The sequence below is a fragment of the Neofelis nebulosa genome, chromosome 4, assembly GCF_028018385.1.
Source record: "Neofelis nebulosa isolate mNeoNeb1 chromosome 4, mNeoNeb1.pri, whole genome shotgun sequence".
NCBI classification, from domain to species: Eukaryota; Metazoa; Chordata; class Mammalia; order Carnivora; family Felidae; genus Neofelis; species Neofelis nebulosa.
In genome coordinates this window covers 163,491,101-163,518,933 of record NC_080785.1, presented here as the reverse complement: position 1 = coordinate 163,518,933, position 27,833 = coordinate 163,491,101, and the positions used below count along the sequence as shown (strand labels likewise).

The window sequence follows — 27,833 nt, the reverse complement described above, 5'->3', positions numbered from 1 at the left end:
CAGACATTCTCCACAGAAGATCCAGAACAGCCGACACATGAAAAAGTGCTCAATGTCATCAGTCATGAGGGAAACGCAAATCAGGGCGACAATGAAAAGAAATACTGCCTCATAACCGTGAAGACGGCTACCATCAGAGGCACAAACGTTGGGGCAGATGTGAGGAAATCGGAACCCTCCCACCTTGGCGCAGCTCCTGGGGAAGACAGTTCAGCAGTTCCTCAAAAAGCTAAACATATGACCCAGCATTCCACTCCGACACATACCCAAGAAAGCCGAAAGCGCATGTTTGCACAAACCGTGCACCAATATTCTCAGCAGCAAGGTTTGTAACAGCCAGTAAATGGAAACCACCCAAATGTGTATCAACCCATGAGTGAATTTTAAAGACGTGGCCAATCCACAAAATGGTGCAACACTGCTAGACCTTCGAACATTAATTCTGCTGCCTGAAAGGAGCCAGACCAAAGAGATCACAATGCTGCTGGCAGGAAATGTTCTGAGCAGGCAAACCCAGAGAAATGGAAGGCAAATGGGTGGTTGGCAGCAGGGGGCTGTGGGGAAGGTAACGGGTCCTGGCCACTTCCCGGGGAGGGGGTGAGGGGTGATGACAATGTTCTGACATTAGATAGCATTAATGGTTGCACAACAATACTACTATGTCAAAAGTTACTGAATTGTGCACTTAGAAACAGCTAAAACAGGGGCTCCTGGGTGGCTCAGTCAGTTAAGCATCTGACTTCGGCTCAGGTCATGATCTCATGGTTTGTGAGTTCGAGCCCTGCGTCGGGCTCTGTGCTGACAGCTCGGAGCCTGGAGCCTGCTTCGGATTCTGTGTCTCCCTTTCTCTCTGCCCCTCCCCTGCTTGTGTTCTGTCTCTCAATCTCTGTAAAATAAATAAACACTTAAAAATTAAAAAAAAAAAATAGCTAAAACAGGGGCGCCTGGGTAGCTCAGTAGGTTGAGTGTCCTTGGCTCAGGTCACAATCTCACAGTTCTGTGAGTTCCAGCCCCGCATCGGGCTCTGTGCTGACAGCTCAGAACCTGGGGCCTGACACAGAGCCTGATTCTGTGTGTGTGTCTCTCTCTGCCCCTCCCCCACTCACACTCTCTCTCTCTCTCAAAAATAAACAAACATTAAAGGAGTTTTTAATAATTAAAACAGTGACTTTTATGTTATGTGAATGTCACCTCAATTTAAAATAAAAAAAAGGACAATAATGTGGGGAATATTGTGGGGAATAAGCTTAGGAATTCCCTGGGCTTGCACCGATGGGTTAACAAGGCAGAAAGAATTAGAAAGCCATAGAATGTTCACACCCAAGTTTGGGTAAACAAGATTAGGTAAATAGGTATAGAGAGGGCGGGGCAAAGGCTCCAGGATAGACCAAAGGTGTATGAGGTAAACAAGATTATATGTTCAGGGTGGAAGCGCCCCCCACGTTAGTACTGTAGCAGAAAGCTGCTTTCACTGGAAGGAAGGGTAAAAACAGGAAAACAGGACTTTAGACCAGTGCTGGGCCAAGATGCCCAGAGCGGAGCTAATTAGCAAAAGAAAGGTGCCTTGGTGACCCTGAGGTAGCATGCTCTGTCTGTCTTGTCCCCCTCGGCAAGTTTAGGTAAACAGAGGTGGGACCTCACATCTGCTGTAAACAACCTTCGGCCAGGTGCCAGGACTTTGTTTTGTATCAACCCAAACCCCTAACCCCGCATATCTTCAAGACCCTGTTTCCCTCGCGCCCATGAGTTAATGTTCACAGATTCACGGTCTCCTTGTGCACGTCCATTGCCACGTTTGTAAGCCTTCTGATCCTAATAAAAATGGAGCAAGGACCCTTAATCGGGGCTCTTGGCTTCTCCTGGACATGAGCCATCTCTCTCGCATTTTTTAATCCTGTGTCCCGCTCTCTTGCTGGACGAGAAAGAACTCTAGACCCAGAGTCTACGACAAACAAAGTCTCGTTACGGGACTAAGTAAACGCAGGGATGAGGTCAGGCTTACCGAGCGAGGCCAGGTTCCTGCAGTTCTCCTGCATCACGTCTCTGTACAGTGTTCTCTGAGAAGGGTCCAGCAGGGCCCACTCCTCCTGGGTGAACTCCACGGCCACATCCTCGAAGGTCACCGAGTGCTGAACCGTCACAAACATCACGGCTTAGGCAAGGACCATCCCCACCAAGTGGGCAGGAAAAGGGCAGAGGACGATGGGACCAGGGGCCGGGAACCCGAAGCGCAAGATGTGTGGGCGGGGTTCTGAGCTCTGCTCTCAACCGCTTCTGGGCTCAGCCTGCGGTGCTCCTCCCTGTCTGCTTATGCCCGCTCCCACGGTGAACGTGCCCCTAACACAGAGGTGATTCTCTTATTCCAGGGAGACTGCGGAGTCCTGCAAGCTGATCTCCCTCCATCTGCAGGGCTGAGTATAGGCCGGGGACATGGCAGAGATCAGAGAAACACCTGGTAAATGGGTGAGCGATTCTCCCACAGCTGTCACCAAGTACTTGAGTTTAGGACACAGTCAGGTCTTCCTCAGTTTCCCCTAAAAACCTCTCTGCAGAACGTGATGGAGACGGTGACCCTGGAGGAACCTTGGCAACGTAGAAAACGTTGACAAACACGACATTGCCTGGGGGGCCCCTGACCCTCCATCAGATGCCCGGAGACCCGGGGCCCTCTGGACACCTGGTTTGGCCATGAGGCTCCGGGTCACTGGAGGAGAACAAATTCAGCTTCTGGTCAAAGGAACAATGACTTGGAAAAAAGAGTAGTGACTCACCGGTAACCAGCCGGTCAGGAAGCCCTTAGCCAACCCTTCCTCCTCTGTGCGTCCGTTCCGAGGAGAGGCTGAGTACAGGGAAGGCTGAGCTGGAGAAGAAGAAAGGAGTCAGGAGAGCCCAGGACGGCTCTGTATGCCAGGACTCGCCAGTCTGGGGGCTTCCCCACCCACCTGCACGTGACCACACCCCGACACGCACACACAGGGCCACACCCATGACCACCCCACACAGTGTGGGTGGACACACACACACACACACACACACAGCTTTCACAGGACACGTGTCAGAGTGGCCCGGTCTCACCCAGGACCCAGGCCCAGGAAATAGGGCCAAGGGTCTTACTGACCTGGAGGAAGAGATTATTAGTCCCATTTCACAGATGAAGAAACTGAAGTTCAAGGGACACCACTGTTATTTTTCCAAGTTTATAGAAAGAATCAGAGATACGGTTCAGAGGCTCTCCCATACTCACCACACAGGTGACATCTCCACAGACACTCGAACCACCAAAATCCCAAATCCCAAGAACCACATCGGGGACCGGTGACCCCCGGGCATCTGGCTCCACTCCGGCCTCACCGCTCGGCCCCTCCTTTCCCGCTCCGTGGTGCAGGGGCCTTTACCGCCTGGACTCTGAGGGCCCCCCGACTTACCACAAGTGGGGGGCAGAACCACGGCCGCCATCCTGTGTGACTCAGACAGGAATTTCCCCGGACAACGGGCAGCGGAAGAACCCGGACGCTCCTCTGGTCGGCACAGCGCGCTCAGGCCGGGCCCTGGTGGAAAAGGGACAACAGGAAGGCTTCACAGCCTCTCTCCCACCGCGGGCTTCCGCGGACCAACCCATCTCAGCCTGCCCGTTGTGCCCTCCTTCAACATGCAGGTGGGGTCCCCAGTATTGGGTCTTTACTTAGCAGGTGATGAACCAGGGCTGGCGAAGCCAGAGCTCGTCCTCTTGGGTCCTAACGGTTCGACCGGGACACGCCTCCGCCGCCCCACCTAAATCCCCAGCTTCCCTGAGTCTCAGGGCACATTCTTCCCATGGAGGTGGCTGTCACAAACACATTCCCAGGTCCGACCCTTTAGTTACCGGAGATGATGAAGGCTGATACTAGTCTGCCTCCCCCAGCCCCACCGCCCTCAGATGACGGGTGACGTCAGGGTGCGTGAGGACGACCCTCGGTGTAACGAGTTTGTCCCCTTCCACCTTGGGCGCCACCCTAGACCCTGTCATCACCTGACACTATTGTGCCACCTAAAACAATAGCTGAGAAAGGTCTCTCTGAATCCAGCCTCCCAAACGTTGTCCTTGTTCATGTTTTCTTTCCCTACATGTGTTTTTTGTTTGTTTGTTTGTTTGTTTGTTTAGAGAGCGAGAAAGAGGGCAAGTGTGAGTTGGGGGCGGGGGTGCAGAGGGAGACAGAGAATCTCAAGCAGGATCCACTCCCAGCGCAGAGCCCAATGCAGGGCTCGATCCTGCGAACTGTGAGATCGTGACCTGAGCCGAAATGGAGAGTTAGACGCTCAACTGACTGAGCCACCCCGGCGCCCCTTACACGTGTTCTTTCACCACACAGAGGACTCTCCCCCGCCCCTCGCTACTTCATCAGGCCTCAGGCACGTCCTGTTCTCATCTCACGCTTCCCCCCTGGATTTCATCACCCCTCACTCACACATTCCTCATCCACACACCCTGCCCGTGCCCCCGCCCAGCAGAGCTGCGCCCAGCCCGGTTCCAATGACCTGCCGGCTCCATGGCAGCGTCCGGGGCACCTCCCCGCGGTAGGGCTGTCATGCCACCACCTCTGGGGAAGCACGGTCACCAACATGCAAACAGCCTTGACCCTGCAGGACATCCTGTAAGTCCGTGAGGCTCCCCACCATCAGGCCTCTAATCTCTTTACCCCTCGCACACCCTCCCCTCCGCCCTCCACGGCAACCAGCTTCCTGACTGGCCCCCATGACCCAAGCCTCCTGGTGTCCACACCCGCCCGCGTCGGGCTGACCCGGGTCACAAGAGTGCCTTGGGGGCGACTTCCAAGGCTGGGTGCTCCAAGGCACTGCAGCGTTGCTTGGTCTCTCGCACCGCTTGCTCCGGGGGAAGCCCCGTTACAAGGAACTCGGGCAGCCCCATGGAGGGACCAACTTGGAGAGGAACCGAGGCCTCCCTCCAGCAGCACCACTGACTGCCCGCTTGGGAGCGAACCGCCTTGGCCTTGAACCCTCGGCACCAGTCCAGGCTCCAGATGGCTGCAGCCCGGCTGATAGCCCGCTAGGAACTCAGGAAAGTCCCTGAGCCAGAACCTTCTAGCGAAGCGGTCCTGAACTCCTGAACCACAAAGACCATGAGATCTGATACATGATCATCATCGTTTTAAGTCACCGAGGTTTGGAACAATCGGTTAGGTGGCAACAGATACACACACCCTCACTTTGCGCAGACGGCCCTGCCTCCTACTTCTTACAGTAACCCCCGCGAGAAGGAATCTCGCTTCCTCGGAAGCCGCCAGAATGGCCACGTGACCACGGCCTCCGCCCTCCCTCCTGTTACAAGCCGGGAGCTGTCTCCCCTCCTGGGTGCGGGCCGGGCTCTGCGGCTCAGATCTGTGCTCCTCCCACCTGCCTTCTTAGGGGCTGCACGCTGTGGGCGGTCTCTTGTCTGCCCTCCCCTCCCGCTCTCCTCCTCCACCGGACCCCCTCCCACACCATTCAAACCCCATGCAGTGTTTTTAGTAGTGAAATAAATCTATCGTAAGGGCAGTCTTCATTCTGGTACCAGTCTCTCTCCGTGAGCCCAGGGAAAGTGTTTCACTCTGTCTCATTTTCTCACGTCCCACTGGCTCCTCAACCCAGGACACTCTGGCTTCCACCACTACCATTTCAAGGACGCCACCCTTGACAGAATCACCACTGATCTTCTTCATAACCACAGAGACGGGAGACTGTAGCTACGATGGCACCATTTTTAATCTGTCAGATCGACAAAGACCTGGTGGACCACATCTTTTATTGGCAAGGATGTCTGAAAAGGCACTTTCATATGCAACTGGGGCCCAATTCCTACGGAAGGAAAATTGTCAATTTGATGCAAAATGCAAAATCATTTACCCTTTCCCTGCCAATCACATTCCTAGGAACCGATCTCAAGGATACACAAATACTAAAAGGCAGGCTGTGATTATTCACAATGGCCTTACGTGTAACATCAAAGGACTGGAAACAATAAAACTGAGCATCAATAGGGAATTAGTGCAATAAACTACGGAATATCCACAGAATGAAGAAACATGCAGCCAAAAAAGAAAGAGATGATCCCTAGGTATTGATATTCTTATCTCCAATATTAAAAAAAAAAAAATTTATTTATTTATTGGCGGGGGGGGGGGCGGCAGGGAGTGGTGCGGAGAGAGGGAGATAGAGAACCCCAAGCAGGCTCTGTGCTGACAACATGGAGCTTGGGGCTCGATCCCATGAACTGTGACATAATACCTGAGCCAAAATCAAGAGTCGGCACTCAACCGACTGTGTTACCCAGGTGCCCCTCCAATAAATGTAAGTGGAAAAAAAAAAATCAATGTTCAAAGCAGTGTATATGGAATGTTTCCTTTTTATAAAAAGGGAATGAATACCTCTTTTCTCTGGAGTTAGGGAATCAAATGTCACTCCATAAAACCAGCTTCCTGAGGTCTCTCTGTGTGCCTTCCCTGTACCCAAAAGATACAAGCCATAAAGGTCTGTACGAGCAGGGAGGGGAACCTTGGCCACTAAGAGTCTGGTTGGGCCAGGTGGAAAGAAAGAGCTGCGGGGCATTTTTGCCTCCCAGGCCTGTGTGCAGACAGATTAATGCCCGTGCCCCAAAGGTGTCCATATTCTACTCCTCAGAATCTGTGAATATGTGAGTTTCCATAGCAAAAGGGATTGTGCAGATGTGATTAAAGTAAGGATCCTGCGATGGGGAGATTATCCAGGTGAGCCCAATGTCATCACAAGAGTCCTTACCAGAGGGAGGTAAGAAGGTCAGGTCAGAGAAGAAGGTGGTGATGCAAGCACGAGAGAGAGAGAGAGAGAGAGAGAGAGAGAGAAAGAGAGAGGGGGGGGGATCTGAGGATGCTACCCACTGGCTTTAAGTGAAGGAAGGAGCCACAAGCCACAGAATGCAGGAGGCGTCTACAAGATGGAAAACACATGGACACCGAGTCTCCCCTAGAACCTCCAGAAGGAATGCAGCCCTGCTGACCCATTTCGGACTTCTGACTTCCAGAATGGCAGGTGAAATCTGTGCTGCTTTAAGCCACTAAGTACCGGTAAGTGGTGAGAGCAGCCACAGTAAACGAATACAGCCTCTCACACCAAACCTTCCCTAAGGCTTGGTGTGAGTCCAACAGACCCAGACAACTGCTGTGGACCCTCCTTACCTTCTGCAGGTGGAGGATGTCTCCTTTCTCCCCACTGGAGACCCAATCTGCAGTCAGGATGAGTTCCAGTCACTGAGCTGAGGAGTCAGAGGGCTGGGATCCAGCCACCCCCAGGGCCCCAAGCGGAAAAGCAGACTGAGAAGGTGCCTGGGGCACTTTTAGGCTCCGAGTCCCCCCATCAAGGTCTCCTGGCAGGTGAAACCTCACAAGAAGGCAGGAGGGGTCTCTGCTCAGTTTACAGATTCAGTGACTCCTGCTCCTGGATGTATGTCAGTGCTGGATGATGGGTCACTTATCAGTGCTGCCCAACGGGACTTTCAGTGATGACATAAATGTCCTCTAATTCTGCTCCATCCAGTTGGCAGCCACAAGCCACATGTGGCTACTGAACACTTGAAACGTGGCCAGTAGGACCGAGAAAAGAACTCTTCCCACTGTTTTAATTAAAATAGCTCCAGGTGACTAGTGGCTACCGCCATGGACAGGGCAGCTGTGGACACACTCAGGCCCGACTGCTTTCAGGATGCGGAGGAGGGGGCCTGTGGGTGGCAAAGTGGGGGGAAAGGATGGACTCGGGTGAGGGGATGCCTGCAGGTTTGCATGGACAGGAACTAGGGGCATAGTACGTGCCCTGTCCCATCACACAAAATACAAGCATCAATGAAAGCATCATACATTTCCTCAGTTCTACGCTCCTGGGTCTCTTCTTCCCATTTCTTTCTTTCTCCACAACCATCATCAAGCCTAGGGAACAATCATCTTATTCCTAAACTTCTTCTTACCATTCCCTGTCTTGCCTCTTAAGTCTTCCTTCTTTGAAAAAAAATTTTTTTTTAATGTTTATTTATTTTTGAGAGAGAGAGAGAGTACTAGCAGGGGAGGTGCAGAGAGAGAGGAGAGAGAGACACAGAACCCGAAGCAGGCTCCAGGCTCCGAGCTGTCAGCACAGAGCCTGATGCAGGGCTCGAACCCACAAACCGCAAGATCATGACCTGAGCCGAAGTCAAATGCTTAACCTGAAGACTGAGCCACCCAGGTGCCCCATCAAGTCTTCCTTCTTAATCCGAAGTCCATTTTAACCCACATGCATAGACCAGCTGTGACTCACATCCTCCCAGGGCTCACATCTCTAGTGTCTTTCCACTGGTCCTAGAACAGAGTCTAATCTAACACCTGATGTGGTCCAGCCTACCCTGCTCTGGGCTGGCTCACCCCCTGCCCCCCAACTTTGTCGTCTCGGCCCAGCCATTCCTGTCCTCCCAGCTCGTGGAGCACACAAGGCTCTCTCCTGCCTCAGGGGTTATCTTCATGCGGTTCCCTTGGCCTGAAACGCTCTCTTGAAAACACTCCCACATGCTCGCTCCAGCTAACCCTACAGCTAGTTCAACCTGACCCCAACCTCAGCTCTCCAGGTAAATATCCGTCCTTCTCCAGAAGGCTTCCCTGTTTCCGCCACTGAGCCCTCTGGGCCAAGCTCCCACATCACTCCGGTCATTAATTATTTAAAATCGCGATTCCCTATTAGAATGTGAATTCCATGGACATGGAAAAAGGTCTTCTTGGTTCTCCCAGGTCTCTATGCATCTGGCTCAGGGCCTGGCTCCCGGGGATGCTGAGCCATCCTGGTTTGCCCAGAACTGTCCTGGTTTGGACACTAAACGTCCTATGTCCTGGCAATCCTCTTACTCTCCAATACACAAGGATGGTTGGTCGCCATAAACTGTGCACTCAAAGGATACCTACTGCGTGACAAATAAACATCCCCCCTCCAGAACATTACAGGAAAGCGAGAACAAAAAAGGGACACGCACACATACGTGTAATTAGTAAAACCTAACAATTAAATAGATTACTTAACAGAATCCTCTACGATGTGAATCGCCAGACTGTTATCTCAGAGAAGTTTGAAGAAATAAAGTTAATTCCTTGTCCACCAAAAGGCAAGGTAGAGAGGGCAATCTTTGTGGAAACTAGTGCCCTAACCTGCGACCTACAAGTTGCTGTATATTCCCCCAAATAATTGTAAATCTCATTAAGTAAATAAAGAAATGAAAATCACTTCTTCAAAATACATCTTGTTGCTGGTCAATTCGGTTTTAAATTAATTACTAACAGAAAGAAGTCCTAAGCACTCCCCCCCACCCCACCACGTGCCCATATTTTGAACCTCTGTGGAGGATTTGTAGGGCTTGAGAGGTCAAACCGAATGGGTCTAAGGACTGTGGCTGAGTAGTCCTGCTTATCTTTAGTGGGATGTCTTGTAACCTTAATGTACATGCAAAAAATGTATATATTTATGTTTCTATATAAAATCCTGAAATTTCTAGTATTATGGAATGCAAGAAAGTCTGCATTTCTCTACGGTTACACTCATTTACATATTTGTTTAATGTGTACTTATTTGCATATAAGTGCATTTACTGCCTTATTTCCACACACATAACCACGCGCACCTCAGTATCCTTCCTTTGAACGTAATCTATCAAACAGACAAATAATTTTTCTTAGGATACCCTCCCTCTTAGTGGCTTTTTGCGTTTACAACCTGAGCAGCATGAAAACCCACTAAGAGCTCTCCTCTGCATAGCGGAGGTTGCTGGCACCTGTTGTGACAAGGTCCTTGCGGTGCTCACCTGGTCACACAGAAACCCACGGATCAGGGAGGATGGCACACTTCAAGGCTGGTGGGATCTCGAAGCTGGTTTTAACACAGACTGGGGTGGGGGGGGGGGGGAGGCACGAAGACCGCTTTTGAGGCCTTTTGATAGGAAGTAATCGTTCTTGGATAGAAAGACCACCCATTCATCTTTGTTTCGTTTTCATTTACTTAAAGTGTCAACGTTGGCCGTGACTGGATTTACCTGATTTCCACGTAGCCATCTGCACCCCAAGTGGGAGAAAGCAGTGTCATGCTGGGTGTGCATGTGACTTGCTCAACTCATCTGGCTGGATCAAGATTTTACGGTGACTCCAGACACTTTAAACACGGGCTTGTTACTTAAGGGCGCCGATAAGCGACTCAGCTGACTTTGATCAGGACTTCAGAGCTTTTAAGGCCCTAGAGCAGATCTCCCGACCCCGGCACTATTGATAACGCTTCGTTGTGGGGGGCTGTTCCGTGCACTGTGGGATGCTCAGCAGCATCCCTGGCCTCCCCACATCCCCATTTGTACAACCCAAACAATGCCTCCAGACATTGCTGAAAGTCCTCTGGGGGAGAGGGGGGAGGTGGAAATCACCCCTCAAAGGAGGAGGCAGCGGCGCCCGGAGTCGGGAGGAACCGCAGCCCGGGACTGACCGGAGGCAACAGCCCAGGGAGGAAACGGGGCTCCGGTTACAGACGGGGGGGACGCGGGGACGCCAGAGCCCGTGACCGGGAATGCCCGCGGCCCTCGCCCCTCCCTGGGCGCCTACCGGACCCTCCGGACTGCCCGCCGCGCACCGAGTCCGGCCCGTTGCGCTGAGGCCAAACATACCACGTGAAGCCGGTCCCGCGCGAAGAAGACGGCGCACCCCACGCAGCCAGCCCCGCAGGCTCCTTCCACGGCAGCGCCCCACGCTTCCGCTTCCGGTCTCGGGCTGGCCGCCTCTCGCCCCAGTTCCGGTCTCTGTCGAGCCGCGGCGGAGACGGGCGTTTAGGGGCTCCGGGTTGGGGCGGGCGGGGGCCACGGCCGCGCACCCCAGCCTGGGGCGAGGGTTTCTAGCTCTCTGAGGGAGGGCCCCACGGCCCTGGGCTGCGTCAGCACCAGGGACGGAGACCAGTCCTAGGGGCGGGCTGTGGGCGGCGCCAGGCAGACGGGCCGAATTCGGGTCCGTGGGTGGGGCTGTGGGCGGGAACGGGGTGACGGCGGGCGGGGAGGTGGGCGGAGACTGGTTCCGGGGCGTGGCTGTGGGCGGGGTTGTAGCCGAGGGAAACCAATTCCCGGGGCAGGGGTGTGGCTGGAATAGGCTCGGTGGGTGGGCGGGACAGTGGGAGGAAATCAGCTCCAGGGGCGGGGCTGGAGGCGGGGCTTCCCGTGGGTGCCTAGACCGTACTAGCAGCAGGCTGCCCAAGAAACAACTTTTCTGCAGTCCTTTCTGCAGGTTCACACAGCCTCACATAACGCTGTAGAACGACGTGCCCATATTTAGGGCTTTTAATTTTTTGTATATGTTTGCTGTCTTTATTTAAAAATGAGACCATACGTATATTCGTTTCTCTACAACTTGCCTTAGCGCCATTTTAAGAATTTTGAGGGGACAGGGAGGGTACTAGGTCATACATTCACAAGGCAGTAAAATACCCTCACTCCCAGCACGGTCTCTCAGTCCTTTGCCCAGAGATAGACGTCCTCTTCTCTTCCATTTTTATAGATATAGTGTGTATATGCATATATGCTGGGAATGGCCAGCAAACCCTGCGCCGATGGATGAAAGATTACTCCACAGTTTGCTAAGAAAGAGGAGAAGGCATGGAGGTCAACGTTCGCAGACGAAGACCAAGATCCTGTTCGCCTCACTTGTATTCTCATTTATTGCAGAGTCAGGCCAATCACAAATCTCGGCTGGCTTGTTGTGTACAGAGGGCGTGTAACATTTCAGGCATGCTAAAAAGATGCACGACTTGAAGGTGAACAATCCCAAGAGACAAATCAAATCAGAGATAAGCAGCAAGGGTTATGTGTCCTACTGTTTTGTTAAACTTTGTATACAATGTATAGATAACGGAATTCCGGACAAGGACTGCAAAAACACCTGGGAAGGCTGGCCCTGGCCGGTTACGCAGTCCTGGGACATTCCAAGAGACCCACGCCCCTCCCAAGCCTACGTGCAGTAGACCAGAAATCCCCGTGTTACATTTTAGCTAGCAAGCATTGTGTATAATGGTGATCCTCAGTAATAACCCCAACACGTAGGTAATATGCTCAAGCCTAATAGGGATGTCCCCAAGCAACAACAGAAATGGATAAACCGTCTCATGCATCTGGATCTACTGAAAAGAGACTTAAATTTCTGGTGAAGAGGGATAAACCAGTGATGAATTGATAGGAAAAAAAGAAAAGGAAATGAGAATTTTACCATTTAAAACGTCAAAAGATTGGGATGTTTTGGTGGCTCAGGCGGTTAAGGGTCTGTCTTCAGCTCAGGTCATGATCTCACAATCTCACGGACAGTGGGTTCTAGAGTCCTGCGTTGGGCTCTGTGCTGACAGCGTAGAGCCTGGAGCCTGCTTCAGATTCTGTGTTTCCCTCTCTCTCTGCCCCTTCCCCGCTTGCACTCTGTCTCTCAAAAATGAATGAACTTTAAAAAAAAATTAAGGTCAAAAGAAAAAACAAGAAATGTCTTCATATTATCCTACATGGCATATCAATGGATAGGATTCACATGTCATAAAGTGCTAAACATTTATGTGATAAAACAACAGACGTTGAATTTTGGTTTGTATTAATTCATTAAATAATTGTATCGGACAAGGGGATTGTGTCCTAAGATATGTAAGAGAACTACATGCTATTTTTTTCAGATAAGTACTTAGAAAAAGTCAAAAGCTGAAAAATGAAACCACTGTATAAGGAGCTCATTTAGAAATACAGAGGTACAACCAGAAAACTAAAGAAGTTGTTTCTGGGAGTCAGAAAAGAATGAGGAGAGTAGCTTTTCATTACAAGCTTTAAGTATTATTTAAGACATAAGCGTATAGCCAGACACACACACATGCACACAAGGCCAGAAGCCTAAATTTGTATTTCAAAGGGGTCATCAAACTGTAAGGAGAATTTCTAAAAATGATTCACTTTGCAACAATAGAATGTATTTTGAAAACTTCAATCTTCAAGCATTAAAAAAAAAGCTATAATCATCCTTGTGGAAAAATGAAGAGAGCATTACTTTCCAATGTACCTGATAAGCATTTTAGGTACATCACTCCTGAGTATTTTCACAGCAAATCTGTAAGGAAGATGCTATTATCTCTCTCACCATTTAACAAATGAAGAAATTGATGGTAGCAAATTGCTAAAATTTTCATATTTCTTAGAAGTTCTCAATAGCCTCTTATTTTAAAATTATTTATTGAATTCTCTTTTCACTAATAAAATAATATGTGCCATTCTAACAAATAAACAATGAGTATGTAAAAAATGATTTAATAAGGGGTGCCTGGGTGACTCAGTCGGTTGAGCGTCCGACTTCGGCTCAGGTCATGATCTTGCGGCTCGTGAGTTCGAGCCCCGCGTCGGGCTCTGTGCTGACAGCTCAGAGCCTAGAGCCTGCTTCTGCTTCTGTGTCTCCCTCTCTCTCTGCCCCTAACCCACTTGCATTCTGACTCTGTCTCTCTCAAAGATAAACATTAAAAAAGATTTTTAATGATTAAATAAAACTACAGTTTTCTTTGAATATAGTTAAGTAGAGCAATCACATTATTTTTCTGCTCTCTGCCTCAGACCTAGGAAGACACTTCCTATCCTAAAAGTTTACTAGAAAACGCTACTACATATTCAAGAATTAGGGAATCCCCATATCATACGCAAACTCCCTGAACACACACACAGAAAGCTGTTATGGAAAAATATGTGATGAGAAAACTCTTAAATTATTAATGAACTAATATCAACACAAATCACAATTAGGCAAGATTTATCTATAAAGTGGCAAATATTTAAACTCTAGAAATTTAGGAAAGTAATTCATGACATTAGCTGATGTATATAAGAAAAAGATTTTTTCAATCTCACTAAGTTCCAGGAAAACATTTGAGAAAACACACTGCAGCAGTTTTTGCAATAGCCAAAGTTGGAAACAACCTAATTGTACATTGTTGGATGAAAGAATAAAGAAAATGTGGTGTGGGGCATCTGGGAGGCTCAGTCTGTTGAGCATCTGACTTCAGCTCAGGTCATGGTCCCATGGTTCCCGGGTTTGAGCCCTACATCAGGCTCTCTGCTGTCAGGGCAGAGCCCATTTCGGATCTTCTGTCCTCCTCTCTCTCTGCCCCTCTCCTGTTCGTGCTCTCTCTCTCTTTCTCAAAAATGGGTAAACATTAGGGGGAAAAAAGGAAAGAGGAAATGTCTGAAATCAATAATCTAGGCTCCCACCTCAAGAAATTTCATTTTAAAATTTTTTTGTTTTAATTTTTAAAAATGTTTTTATTTATTTTTGAGACAGAGACAGAGTGTGAGTGGGGGAGGGGCAGAGAGAGAGGGAGGTGCAGAATCCGAAGCAGGCTCCAGGCTCTGAGCTATCAGCACAGAGCCCGACGCGGGGCTTGAACTCACGGACTGTGAGATCATGACCTGAGCTGAAGTCGGACGCGCAACTGACTTAGCCACCCAGGCGCCCCTCAAGAAATTTTAAAGAGGAAAATAAACTCAAAGCAATCAGAAATAAGGTAATAATGACAATAATAACATCTATACATTCTAAAACAAATGTGATGGATAATTTAAAAAATGATAAAATATTAAAAAGGAAATAAAATCAATGATTAAATACAAATAAACTGTATTTATCAATGGTCACAATATTGTAAAGAGCTCATTTTCACCCCAAATATTTGATTCAATGTAATAAAGTTAGAATAGAACCATAATATAACTTTTAGATGGTGGAGATGTTCTCAAATTCACAAGGAAGCAAAATATTTCAAAGAGAAGAACTTTTCTGGGGGTGGGGGGAATGAACCACAAAGGAGGATATGGAAAAATAATACACCAAAAGATTCTCTAAAGTTTGTTGTGGGAGGAAAAACCCCATCAAATTGAAGAGGGATATGGAGGTTCCAGAAACAATCCCTTGTATATATGGAAGTTTAGTATTTGATAAAGTTAGCATTCAAGTAAGTTGTAAAATGATTATTTAAAATTGTTTAAGGAGAATATATTTATGTCTTTTAAAATGTGGCTAATGTCTGAGTTCAGAAAAAAGTTTTGAAGCTAAAATTTAAATTTAAAAACTTTTCTAAATAGTTTATGGATAAAGCGTGCATAACTTAGATATTTTACCCGAATATGAATGTTTATACTGTCAGTTGATGAAACAAAACATGGAGGGGGCGCCTGGGTGGCTCAGTCGGTTGAGCGGCCGAGTTCGGCTCAGGTCATGATCTCGCGGTCCGTGAGTTCGAGCCCCGCGTCGGGCTCTGTGCTGACAGCTCAGAGCCTGGAGCCCGTTTCAGATTCTGTGTCTCCCTCTCTCTGACCCTCCCCCGTTCATGCTCTGTCTCTCTCTGTCTCAAAAATAAATAAACGTTAAAAAAAATTAAAAAAAAAAACACATGGAAAGTAAATGGAGGGTGGGCTGAAAAGTTCTTAGGAAATAAGCTTTCCAGGCTAGAGGAGTGACTGAAGCAATAGAAGATATGCTTGCCATGTACTCAAAGATGGATAACATGGCTAAATTTAGCAGGAAAATCCTTGAGGACAGCCCTTAATCCAAGACAGAGCACTTATCTGTGAGTCTTGATGGCCGAGGGTAATCGTAGACAGGGACTCTTAAAAGGAGAGGAGAAAATCTCTTGATAGAAGTAAAACAGTTTGTTTTCTAAGATCTGAATGAGTAAACATATAATGTATCTGAGTGGTTTATTGTTCAAAAGCCTAAAAATGTGATAGAGATTTAGGAGATAAAACCTGAATGCCTGGGTGGCGCAGTCGGTTAAGCGTCCGACTTCAGCCAGGTCACGATCTCGCGGTCCGTGAGTTCGAGCCCCGAGTCAGGCTCTGGGCTGATGGCTCGGAGCCTGGAGCCTGTTTCCGATTCTGTGTCTCCCTCTCTCTCTGCTCCTCCCCAGCTCACGCTCTGTCTCTCTCTCAAAAATAAATAAACTTAAAAAAAACCAAACAAACAACGATGGGGTTCATGCTGGTAACTACTTTCTGTTGACATCACCAGGGATATATAAGATAATATTTGCGACGCCTGTGGGCATGTGGCCCGTGTGTCTGATATATAAAGTCAGAGACGAGAATTACAAGAAGGGGACATGGCACAGAATACCTCTCAGGACAGGCCTGGGTTCCAGCTCTACTGTTTACTACATCTTCAACCTTGGGCAAGTGGCTTGCCTTATCTGTGTCTCAGTTTCTCCATCTGTCACTGGCATAATAACACGTGTACCTACTTTTAAGGTCACAGAGACCACTAAAGGAGTTAATGTTTGAAAAATGCTTGGAACACCTACCATATCTCAAGTGCTATATCTGTATATCATACATAACATTTATAAATTCTTCTGGCACTGACTGTAAGCTCGAGAGGGCAGGAACAAGTGCCTTGATGTATGTAGAAAGTACTCAATAACAAACGATGGGTAAATGAACGAGCAACATTTATGAATGCATCACCTATGTCACACACAGCATCCTACTGATATTCCCAAGCAAAATCACACCCTAAGATACCTGTTCTGTCCTGTGTCCTCTTCTCTGATTCTACCCAGGAATTACTGGGGCTTCTTGGACCCTGCTAACTGTGCACACTATAAGTTTTCTTCTCTGTGTCAACAAACGCAATCAGCATCAGCCTAATGAGCCCAAGTCAATCCAATCTTGTCTGTTCCCTGACTCGCAAACCCAGTAGTGATTTGATATTAATGATATTCGCATTCTAGCCTCTTATTTTCAAGTATTGGCTAGAGTAATTGTTATTTACATTTACTGTGTGTTTTTAAAAATGACCCTCCCTGAAAAATATTTCCAAACCTATTGAATTTACAAGAGAAGCCAAGGATGGACAAGTCACAAAAAGTCTTGATGCTTAGTCTCTGGTTTGGCTCTTCCTAATTGGTAAATTATGTAAACTTCCAACGTCTCTCTTGAGATCAAGTCCAGTTTGGACTGTGTGGGAGGGAAACCTCATGGCATTTGAGAAATAGTGGTGGTATTCTGGGGCCGATGTCTGCTTCGGAGTGTGTGTGTGTGTGTGTGTGTGTGTTCTGCATCTTGCTGTGGGGTCAAGGTAGACCCCTCTCCTTGGGAAAATTTTTCCCACACATTTTGCTCTGGGCTTTATTTTTACACATGGCTTAAAAAGTGCTGTCAGTAGGACCGCTAAGCACTCTTTACTACGGACTTGAAATTTTTATTTAGCAGCCACCTTTAAAAAGCTAAAAACAAACACGTGAAACTAATCTTAATAGCATATTTTAAAACATTATCACCAAGATATTTTCATCTGTGCATGCAATCAGTGTAGAAATTAATAGAGATAGTTGACGTATTTTTGTGTATCAGAAATCCAGTTTGCACTTTCCACTCACAACACAACCTCGGTTTGTAAATTGAGTTTTATCGGATGTACCTGCTCTATATTTACATTGTAAATGACTCACAGCTGTGAAATAGGAGTCCCGTATGTAAGTTGCTGCAAACATACTTAAAAGTTTTCCACTTAAAGATCATGTCATATGAACACTGAAAAGTTCCTACTGGGTCTAGTAACAAAGGAGTCATTGTGACCTTACCAAGGCAAAATCCACAGAATGGTGAGGGCACACACAAGGGTGGGGGTAGTCTGAGAAGGTTCTTGAAGACGAGGCTCCAGAGGCACATGATGTAGAGGTCCTTTTCTCAGCAGCTCACAACAAAGGGGAAGGAATAGAAAGAGCCTTATCGAAATATCAGGCAAGTTAGGGGATCTTAAATAGGTATGAAGCAGAAAGAAAAGTAGGGAATGTTTGAAACAAGCCTTGTGAAAAAACAGGGAATAAAAATGCCAACACATGAAAATAAAGTAAAATTTCCAGACATTATGGATGCTTCGCAGGGGAGGCAGGTGATTTTGGATTTATAGTGGTACCAAAATATGTGTGCTCTTCTCAGTAGTTATAAGACCAGCAGTATCTAGTGTAGCAGATAAACAGGGTCTTTCAGATTTGAAGTTTTATAAGGCAGATACGGCAAGTGTTAAAGAATTCTGTATTATTCCAAGGGAATTATTGAGATCATAGACCATGGAATCCAGGAATGATAGGGATAGGGGAGAAAGTAAGGTGAAGATATGGTGATCTGGCATCACTTCCGATCTTGAGGGACAGGTAACTATTGTATGAGTGTTTGAGTGAAAACTGAAAATGAGGAATTTATGGTGGGTGAATATGTTTTCTGAATTATTTATTTTTGGTCATGACCATTTCAGTTGACGTAAATGTCTGGGATATAGGAGCGAGTTGCTAAGAATGGGGCAGATGATAATTTCATTATTGGTTTAAGCTCTGAAGGAGCTATGAAAACAAAGAGGTCCATGGGTGACCAAATGAATAGTCACATAACACAGAAGGATGGTGGGGTTGGGACTTAGAGAAAGACTAAGTAACCGTGTGTCCAGAGAGGGAGGACCAGGAATTGTGTGGTTGAGAGTGACAAGCACAAGTGAGAATAAATCGTAACAGAGAGCATCTTACAAAACCATGGAGGAGAAACGATCTGGAGTAGATCCTGAGTTTTAACCTTGAACTTTCTTGTTCTGACACAAATCTATTTGATGATGTCCCAGGACACAAGTCAGACCTATCCCCAAAGGTAGAGAAGGAAGGTGGATGTACAAGATACCAAATAGAATGCTCCTAAGAAGGCAGGCCTCATTTATCATTTTAATCCAATATCATGACTTATTTTTATAGGGCAAAAGGAAAAGAAGTATGATGGTCAAGACTTCACAGAAGCAAAATGATTGTGGAAACCAATCCAAACTGAAGTCTCGCTTAAGTGTCTCAATCCCTTTGAGGATGTCCAGTTATGTATTTAAGACGCCAGTTACCAGAATCACAGCCCATGCTGGCAACGAGGTCAGATGCCATCACTGGGAGGGAACCTTGGACAAGCCCCAACAGGTGTGCTGGCAAAAGAGACTGCAAGGTCTCCAGGCCTGCAGCAGCACAGGGGAACCATTAAGCACTTTGGACCTTGCCAAAGCCTTGCAAAAACTCGCACCTCAGTGCACAGGTGGCTATCTGCCAGGTGTTCTTGCAGGTGGCCCGAACTCGAGCCCCATGCCCATCCTTGCCAGCTCTTCGGATTTGGCCAAGATGATTCCAGAAGCTGGTCTGGGTATCCCGCAGCTCATGTGCAAACAATTTCTGGTGACTGAGGAGGATATCAAGAAACAAGAAAAGAAAGTGAAGACGGCAAGAGAAAGGCTGGCTACAGCACTGGCTATAGACAGACTCGCTAGCGAGGCAGAAAAAGTGAGGGGCCAAGAAGGACATCTCGAAAAACACCATGAAGAAAAGGAGAGCCCTGTGTAGATGGAATGCAGCACAGCACTTTATTAATATCTCTTTGCAGTGTCCATTGTGTCTTCGTGCTCTGAGCCCCTGAAACTTAAGTATGTACCAATACTTTCCTTGTATTAAATTGTATTGTGTGACACAATGGAGACAGTGATTTTTTTTAAGCTGTGAGATTGGGTTTCCGGTGAGGGGAGAAAGGAGATCTTTCCTTTCTGTATTGTACTCTTGTCTTCCTTTACTTTCTTTACTGTGTCATTTATTTGTATTTTCAAGTCAACTGAGTTATCAAAGTCACGGGATTATTTAGTGTTCTGGCCTCACAGAGTAAAACCTGCCTAGTTAATTTTGTGTAATATTCCAACAGATTCCAACATAATATTTCATTAAAGCTGTTATATCTATGCTCTCAAAGAAGATATGTCTGTAGGTCTCTATTTTTCTGTTCTTTGTTGCATGTGAACTCAGAGGTCAACAGAAAGAAGAAATAAGAGACTTCCCATTTTTTAAATTTTTTTTTTCAACGTTTTTTATTTATTTTTGGGACAGAGAGAGACAGAGCATGAACGGGGGAGGGGCAGAGAGAGAGGGAGACACAGAATCAGAAACAGGCTCCAGGCTCCGAGCCATCGGCCCAGAGCCTGACGCGGGGCTCGAACTCACGGAGTGCGAGATCGTGACCTGGCTGAAGTCAGACGCTTAACTGACTGCACCACCCAGGCGCCCCAACTTCCCATTTTTTAAATACCCGTACGTGTTGAAAATTTGATCCATAAAAATTGATGTGCCATTTTGGGGATCATGATGTCAAGAGGGACTGTTCTCAGCATCTTTACTCTATCAGTGAGCCACTGCTTGTTGGGATTTAATTGCCCAACTAACCTGTGGCAATATTCAAATCCCTTCCATCATTACTTAGTTTGTCTCATGGACTCATCAATTTCTGAGAATGAATTGATAGAAAATAACAGAATATTTGTAGTATTTCTATCTTCCCTAAAAAGGAGTTAAGATTGAATCTTGAGGGACCTGGGGGGGGGGGGGCTCAGTCAGTTGAGCATCTGACTTCGGCCCAGGTCATGATCTTGCTGCTTGTGAGTTCGAGACCTGTGTCGGGCTCTGTGCCGACAGCTTAGAGCCTGGAGCCTGCTTCAGATTCTATGTCTCCCTCACTGTCTGCCCCTCCCCCACTCATGCTATGTCTCTCTCTCTCTCTCTCTTTCTCAAAAATAAACATTAAAAAATTAAAAAAAGATAACTGATTTAGATACACTGATTTTCTCTCCTTTCCTCATGACTCTTGTTACATTTTTCTGGGTTCACATTTCTGCTTCCTGATGAACATTCTCTACTGGTTCTATCACTGAAGGCCTGTGGCAGGTCAACGTTGAGTCTGTCTGTATTTCAGAAAGTTCTTTTATCTTTTTCTTTGAAAGATAGTGTGGTGAAGTGTTTAATTTAGGTTCTTAGTAATTTTTTCCTTCCTCGCTGCTTAGTCTTTCCAAGTGTCCATATCATTAGCTATAAAATGGGAGTGCAGCTGTCAAGGATGGTGAGTTTAAGTGAGATCGTGCACGCAGAGCTTGCCAGTCATATTGCTTAGTAGATATTAAGTAGTCAGTAACAATACTCTTGTTATTATTATTATAATCTCCAGAGAAGACATTCTCAGAGACTGCTTGGGACTGAGGATGTGAACCTCACACCAAGTAAGTACGAATGGTGGTATCACTGTTACTTCTCAGCCCTTGTGTCTTCAGCCGTGATCGTCTGCAAACTGCGTAGAGATTGGGCCATCTGTTACCATGAACCCAAGGCAGGACAGCATAGCTCCCTGACCCTGGGTCACTCTAGGCTGCTTCCTGGGGAGCCCCTGCTCTATCTTGTTGGATGAAGAAAGACTGTCTGGCTTTGTCTTTAGATTTTTTTCCCCAATGAGCTTTATTTGTCTTTAGATCCAAAGCAGATCCAGTATCTCTCTCCAGTCTTGGTATTACTCTGGGGACTGAGGCTTTCTGGATACCTAGTGATCCCAGCTCCAAGTCCCAAAGTTGATCATGGAGTCATTTATGACTCACTCGTTTCCTTCTTGGACCATTTCCCATCATGGGGGACCCATGATGGGAGAGGAGCCCCTGAGGTAGACTGGTCTGGAAGTCCTGGTGCACCTGAACTTCAGGGAATGAGGCGGTGTAAGGGGAACTTTGGGGGTGGAGCAAGATGGAGGAACAGAGATGGCAGTGATGGCTGGCACAGAGGCAAGGGGAGGTGTGCTCCCAGGTTTCTAGGAAGAGAAACCTCACACTGAGGTGGGATGTTGATTTTATACAATGACAATGTCTGTGAATTTTTTTTGTGTGTGCCAGTTCTAGTGCCCTTGAGGGACGAAACGGCATAAAACCAAAAGACAGGGTTGCAGTTGCCCTTTGAGGACTTAGTGAAAGGGGAAACCTTTCATCTTGGTCCCCTGGGAACTAGTTAGGGGCCAAGTCAAGAAGGGCTCAGAGGCTGTGTCCGACCAATGTGGTTTATTTCTATTCCAGCCAAGCTCCCTTGGAGCCGCAGGCAGAGCTCATTGCAACTTCAGGTCTAGGTGTGGCAGGTAATAGCCCAGGCTGTGTTGCTGAACCTCGTAGTCTCCCTCCTTCTTCCGCAGGCGGATGGTGACCTGCAAGGGCAAGGAGAAGGCATGAGAATGGTCTGATCCGCTACATGGGACTCCGGGGACGGAGATGGCCAAAGCCACAGAGGCTTGCCTCCTATATGTCTCTCGACATAATTTTCTCTTACTCCTTCTTTTCCTTTCCCTTGTCCCTCTTTTTTTAAAAAAATTTTTAAGTTCATTTATTTATTTTTGAGAGAGAGACAGAGAGAATGAGTGGGAGGAGCAGAGAGAGAGGGAGAGAGAGAATCCCAAGTAGGCTCTCACTGTCAGTACAGAGCCCGATGTGGGGCTGGAACCCATGAAGCACGAGACCAAGACCTTAGCCGAAATCAAGAGTTGGACACTTAACTGACTGAGCCACCCAGGTGCCACTGCTTTGTCTCTCTTTAAAAAAAAAATTTTTTTTAACGTTTATTTATTTTTGAGACAGAGAGAGACAGAGCATGAATGGGGGAGGGTCAGAGAGAGAGGGAGACACAGAATCAGAAACAGGCTTCAGGCTCTGAGCAGTCAGCACAGAGCCTGACACGGGGCTCGAACTCACGGACCGCAAGATCATGACCTGAGCCGAAGTCAGATGCTTAACCGACTGAGCCACCCAGGCGCCCCGCTTTGTCTCTCTTTTATCTCTTTCTCATCTTCTCTCTTCCCTTTAACTTTGTTTTACTGCCATTTTCACTGATATCCCATTCATACCCTCTCCCTCCCTCTCTCCATCTCACTCATTCACCCCCTCTCCCTTCCTCTCCTTCCACACACACCCCCTCTAGCTTAATTGAGGTATAACTGATGTACAATGAACCACATACATGTAGAGCAAATGGTTTGATAAGTTTTGATTATAACTTGAACCATCACCACAATCAAGACAAGGAGTGCTCCTCATCCCCAAAAGTGTCCTCGAGCCCCTCTGTAATCACTCCTTCCTTGCCATTTGCAAACACATTCTCATTCCCAGGCAACCCCTGATCTGATTGATATCCCTATAGATTAGCTTACATTCAACAATTTGCTTATAAACAGGATCATAAACTATGTATTAATTGTTATCTGGCTTCTTTCCCTCCACATTATTATTTTGAGATTTATGCATGTCAGTGCATATATTTATAATTCATTCCTTTTTATTGCTGAGTAATATTCCATCAGGTGATAGATGGAATTTGTTTGTCTATTCACCTGTTGATGGACTTCTGGGTTGTTTTCAGTTTTTGGCTAGTAAAATAAAAGTTACTATGAACATTTGTGCACATGACTTGGTATAGGTTTTATTTTATTTTATTTTATTTTATTTTATTTTATTTTATTTTATTATTTTCTGCACAGTAAAGGAAATAATCAACAAAACTAAAAGGCAACCAATGGAATAGAAGAAGATATTTGCAAATGACATATTGGATAAAGGGTTAGTAACCAAAATCTATAAAGAACTTACCAACACAACACCCCAAAAAACAAATAACCCAGTGAAGAAATGGGCAAAAGACATGAACAGACACTTTTTGAAAGAAGAAATCCAGATGGCTAACAGACACATGAAAAGATGTTGAACGTCACTCATCATCAGGGAAATACAAATCAAAACCACAGTGAGATACCATCTCACACCTGTCAGAGTGGCTAAAATTAACAATTCAGAAAACAACAGATGTTGGCAAGGATGTGGAGAAAGGGGAACACTTTTGCATGACTGGTGGGAATGCAAACTGGTGCAGCCACTCTGGAAAACAGTATGGAGGTTACTAAAAAAAAAAAAAAAAAAAAATAGAACTACCCTATAACCCAGCAATTGTACTACTAGGTATTTATCCAAAGGATATTTTATTATTTCTCTTGCATGAATTCCTAGGAGTGGAAAGGCTGGGTAGGTGTATGTGACCTTTAAAGATGCATCCAAGCTATTTCTCACTATTTGAGAGTCCCGGTTGTTCCTCATCTTCACCAACACTTATTATAGTCAGTCTTTTTAATTTTAGCCACCCTTGTGTGTCACAATACCTCATTATGACTTTCATTTACATTTCCCTAATGACTAATGTTGTTTTAAAGAAGGAAAAAGTTGGGGCGCCTGGGTGGCTCATTTGGTTAAGTGTCCAACTTTGGTTCAGGTCAGGTCCTGTGGTTCATGACTTTGAGCCCCACATCGGGCCCTGTGCTGGCAGCTCAGACTCTGGAGACTGCTTCAGATTCTGTGTCTCCCTCTCTCTGCTCCTCCTCCACTTGTGCTCTGTCTCTCTAACTCTCTCAAGAATAAATAATAAAAAAACATTAAAAAAAAAAAAAAGGAAAAAGCAAGCCACAAACAGACTGGGGAAAAAAAATCACAAAACATATTCCAAGCAAATGACATGTATTTATAAAATATAAAGAATTCTTACAACCCAATGATAAAAAGACAAGCAACCCTTCCTTACTTACCAGGAAACAGCAGATCAGGCATGTGATGAGTACCAGGAGTCCCGCCAAGCAAATGAGGATGATGGCCCAGAAGGGGAGGTCTGGGGAGACAAGGGCTGGTGTTAGCTTCCTCCTGTCATTTCCCAGGGCTCCTGCCGTCCCTGCATTGTGCCTAACAGTCCCTGACATGCCTTGGCCACCTTTCATCATCATCTATGACTCTGGGTACATGGGTCTCTTTGACCAGGTACAGCATCAAGACATTCCCTCCCCAATCTGGGTTGGAGCTTCTTTGAGGCTTACCTGAATTCTCAGTCAAGACATCATTTCTGTTGGGAGAATACCCTGGAAGTGAATGAAATGGAGAATGCACGTGAGTTTGTTTTATGCTTTTTAAATAAAACTTTTCAAATGCACAGAAACATAGAATATCATGAACATACATCATCTAGGTTTAACAATGCATATCTCACCCGATTAAAACATTATTTCATCCAATGTATAAATTATCAGCACTCACCACCCTTGCTTCATATTTTCACTGAAATGTTGAAGTAGGAATTATGATGTTGACCCATTTTTCTCTAAAAAGGCTACCTAATCCAAGGCTATTATCACACTACAGGGGTGTAATTCATTAAATCAAATTCATACCAGTGGACAAGGAGGACCGAAATTGGGCTGAGCCATTTTATGATAGTTTGGGGGAGAATGGGTCATCCTAGTTGGTAAGCCCGAGGGATCTCTCTAAATTTGTAAATTCCCAAATGCTCTCTTCTTTGCCTACAAACACATTCACCCCCTTCTCCTTTACCAAGTTGCTTTATACCCACTTTCCAGGATTCACCTTCAGTGTAATTTCCTCCAGGAAGGCTTCTCTGATTACCACTCCCAAGTATGAATTATTTCACATTAAATAATTTATAATTTTCAATTGCCTATTCTTGTTATTGCCAACTGCAACATAAACCCCATGAGGGTAGGGACACATAGTACCCACTGGGCCTGGGGGCAGGTTTCAGGCCCCCCTAGTATACACCCTCTCCCTAGCCAATTTCTTATAGATGTGCTGTCCAATATGGAGCAGCTACAAGTGGCTTCTTAAATTAAAAATAATTTTAATTTTTCTTTTTTTTTTTCTTTTTTTTCAACAAACCACAAGAGACTCTTAATGAGAGAGAACAAACGGAGGGAGGTGGCTGGGAGATAAGCTAGATGGGTAATGGCTATTAAGAAGGGCACTTGTAATGAGGACTGGCTATTGTATGTAAGTGATGAATCACTGAACTCTACTTCTGAAACCAATACTGCACTGTATGTTAACTAAAATAAAAAAATAATTTTAATTAAATAAAAATAAAAATATGGTATCTTGGTAACATTAAAACTCAGTAACTGTAAAAGCCAGTCACATTAGCCAGACTTCAAGTACTCAATGGTCACATATGTCTGCTGTACTAGACAGCACACATATAGAACAATCCATCATTGCAGAAAGTTCTGCATGGTGCTGATCTAGAGCAAAACTTGGCAAATGACAGCCCATGGGCCATGCCAGGTCCATTGCCTGTTTTTGTACAGCCTGTCAGGAAGAAAAGAGGTCCATCCCCTATGTCCGTCAAGGCTGGCTCACATACAGCTTGGAGCCAGAGGCCCTTACTGACTGTCTCGCCAAGTGACTTCAGTACAGAGATGAGAGACAGAATTCCAGAGAAGGGAAGTGACCAGCCTGAAGTCACAGAGCTATCTCCGAGAGAGCAAGTATCTCCAATATCCCACGGGGTGTCCTTTCCTCTCCTTCGATGGTGGATAAAGCCTGGGAGACTATGCCATTTCCTGGCAGCCTAAAAAAAGTTCAATGCTCCAGAAAAAGTTCAGGTCTCCAGATTCCCAGGAAGAGCCCCATGTGTGGAAGTTGGAACCCTCCACTCCTGCCCCAATGACCAGGATGCCTTACCATCCACAAGGACACTGTTTCTGTCCAGGGTAAAATTCTGCAGCTGGGTACCATTTCGGGTCAGCCTCAAGAACTCCTCATAGATGGCAATTCTGTCCAGTCTCCGAGCCAATGGTGAAAAGTTACAGATGGAGTCCACCCCAGTGTGGTTGCTGTCGGGGACAGACCTGGAAGGGCAAAAGGGATGAACAAGGGTATCTTGAATTCTACCCTGCTTCTAGAAGGAAGTCATGTCCAAAAGGACTTTCTAAATATCAAAATACAGTCATTATTAGACCCATGTTGTTGTTGAACACTTAAAGTATGGTACTATGGGTGAGTAACTGAATATCTCATTTAATTTAATTTAATGAATTAATAAATAAATAGCCACGGGGAGAACACATTTGAAACATTTGGACTAAGGACTTCCAAAACTGTATAAAATCATTGAGAATACTGGCAAGAATGGCCAAAATCAACCTTTTCATTAACCAAAGGTTTGCAATAATCTGAGGATCATTTAGTTGAGGAAAAAAATGGCTGATTCTTGGTAAAAGGAGCAAGCTACATGGCATTGGAACTTGCATTATTTCCAGGCTGCTCTCACAATATCCCTAGACGCTTTGAAAACCAGCAGTATGAGAACCATGGTAGCTGTGAAAACCAGCAGCCTAGTAGCCATAATCTGTTTGGAATTCCCAAAAACAACCCATTCCCACTGACTTTTCAATATTTGACCTGTCTGGAGATTCCTTTTAGAAAGCCCCATTTTCAAGATTTGACTTTATTTGATTCCAAACTTTTTCGGTCAGGGAAGCCTATTCTCAGGGCACTTGCCCAAAACAATCAGTGATTATTGTTTAACATGGCAGCTGCCTGAGGAAGCAGTAACAGTTGAGGCAGGCAAGAGGTGAGCCAAAAAGTTTTTTAAAAGTAGGGAATGAGATGTCCCTGAGGGGTTTTGAAAAGCTCCAATATGTTTGTGGGGATCTAGAAAGTCACAAGTGTGTGGGGTTGTGTGAATACCTAGGAAATATTTGAGTAGGCCTTAATCTCTCACCTCTAGCTAAAAGGCTAGCTTAATATCTTAAAAAATTGTCAGTAAAATAGAGCATATTAATAAAGGACAAATGCCACCCAATCTCAAACACATCCAAAAGGAGAATATGAGAAAATACAACATCCTTTATGATTAAACAACAACAACAACAACAACAAACTAGGAATAGAAAGTAAAGTTGCTCAACCTGAAAAATAGCATCTGTGAAAAACTCACAGATAAAATCATACTCAATGGTGAAAGACTGAAAGTTTTCCCCTAGGACTGGGGACAAGACAGTGTTGTCTTCCTTCATTTCATGTCCTATTTACATTTTAATAGATGTAATTCTAATAAAATAATCAGGCAAGAAAAAGAAATGATAAAAATTCAGATGGAAAGGA

At 46.0% G+C, this 27,833-nt stretch overlaps 3 protein-coding genes across 6 annotated transcripts in view; 1 reads left to right on the top strand and 2 right to left on the bottom strand.

The window, feature by feature from the left end:
• Positions 1-10,657, bottom strand: part of LOC131511051 (zinc finger protein 558) — a 99,613-nt gene extending 88,956 nt beyond the window's left edge. The window contains exons 1-4 of one of the 2 annotated variants that reach the window (XM_058728874.1): positions 10,049-10,657; positions 3,426-3,548; positions 2,772-2,860; positions 2,003-2,129 (exon numbers count right to left, since the gene is read on the bottom strand). In XM_058728874.1, the coding sequence (XP_058584857.1) occupies positions 2,003-2,129; positions 2,772-2,860; positions 3,426-3,548; positions 10,049-10,067 (358 nt within the window). In that variant the 5' untranslated portion in view covers positions 10,068-10,657. The remainder of the gene's footprint in view (positions 1-2,002; positions 2,130-2,771; positions 2,861-3,425; positions 3,549-10,048) is intronic. The other variant, XM_058728875.1, reaches the window with a different exon arrangement.
• Positions 10,658-17,673: 7,016 nt separating this feature from the next.
• Positions 17,674-19,534, top strand: LOC131511069 (methyl-CpG-binding domain protein 3-like 1). Of its 2 annotated transcripts, none has more exons than XM_058728904.1 (2): positions 17,674-17,785; positions 18,784-19,534. In XM_058728904.1, exon 2 carries the CDS (start codon positions 18,802-18,804, stop codon positions 19,405-19,407), a length of 606 nt encoding a protein of 201 aa, XP_058584887.1. In that variant the 5' UTR covers positions 17,674-17,785; positions 18,784-18,801; the 3' UTR covers positions 19,408-19,534. The 2 variants fall into 2 exon arrangements, with proteins under 2 accessions (XP_058584887.1, XP_058584888.1); XM_058728905.1 differs by lacking the exon at positions 17,674-17,785 and adding an exon at positions 17,806-18,198.
• Positions 19,535-21,902: 2,368 nt separating this feature from the next.
• The window catches only part of MUC16 (mucin 16, cell surface associated), a 95,769-nt gene continuing 89,838 nt past the window's right edge, over positions 21,903-27,833 (bottom strand). Inside the window, exons 54-57 of one of the 2 annotated variants that reach the window (XM_058728842.1) lie at positions 26,409-26,575; positions 24,755-24,796; positions 24,473-24,552; positions 21,903-22,057 (exon numbers count right to left, since the gene is read on the bottom strand). In XM_058728842.1, the coding sequence (XP_058584825.1) occupies positions 21,962-22,057; positions 24,473-24,552; positions 24,755-24,796; positions 26,409-26,575 (385 nt within the window). In that variant the 3' untranslated portion in view covers positions 21,903-21,961. Of the gene's footprint in view, positions 22,058-24,472; positions 24,553-24,754; positions 24,797-26,408; positions 26,576-27,833 lie in introns of those variants that run through there. The other variant, XM_058728843.1, reaches the window with a different exon arrangement.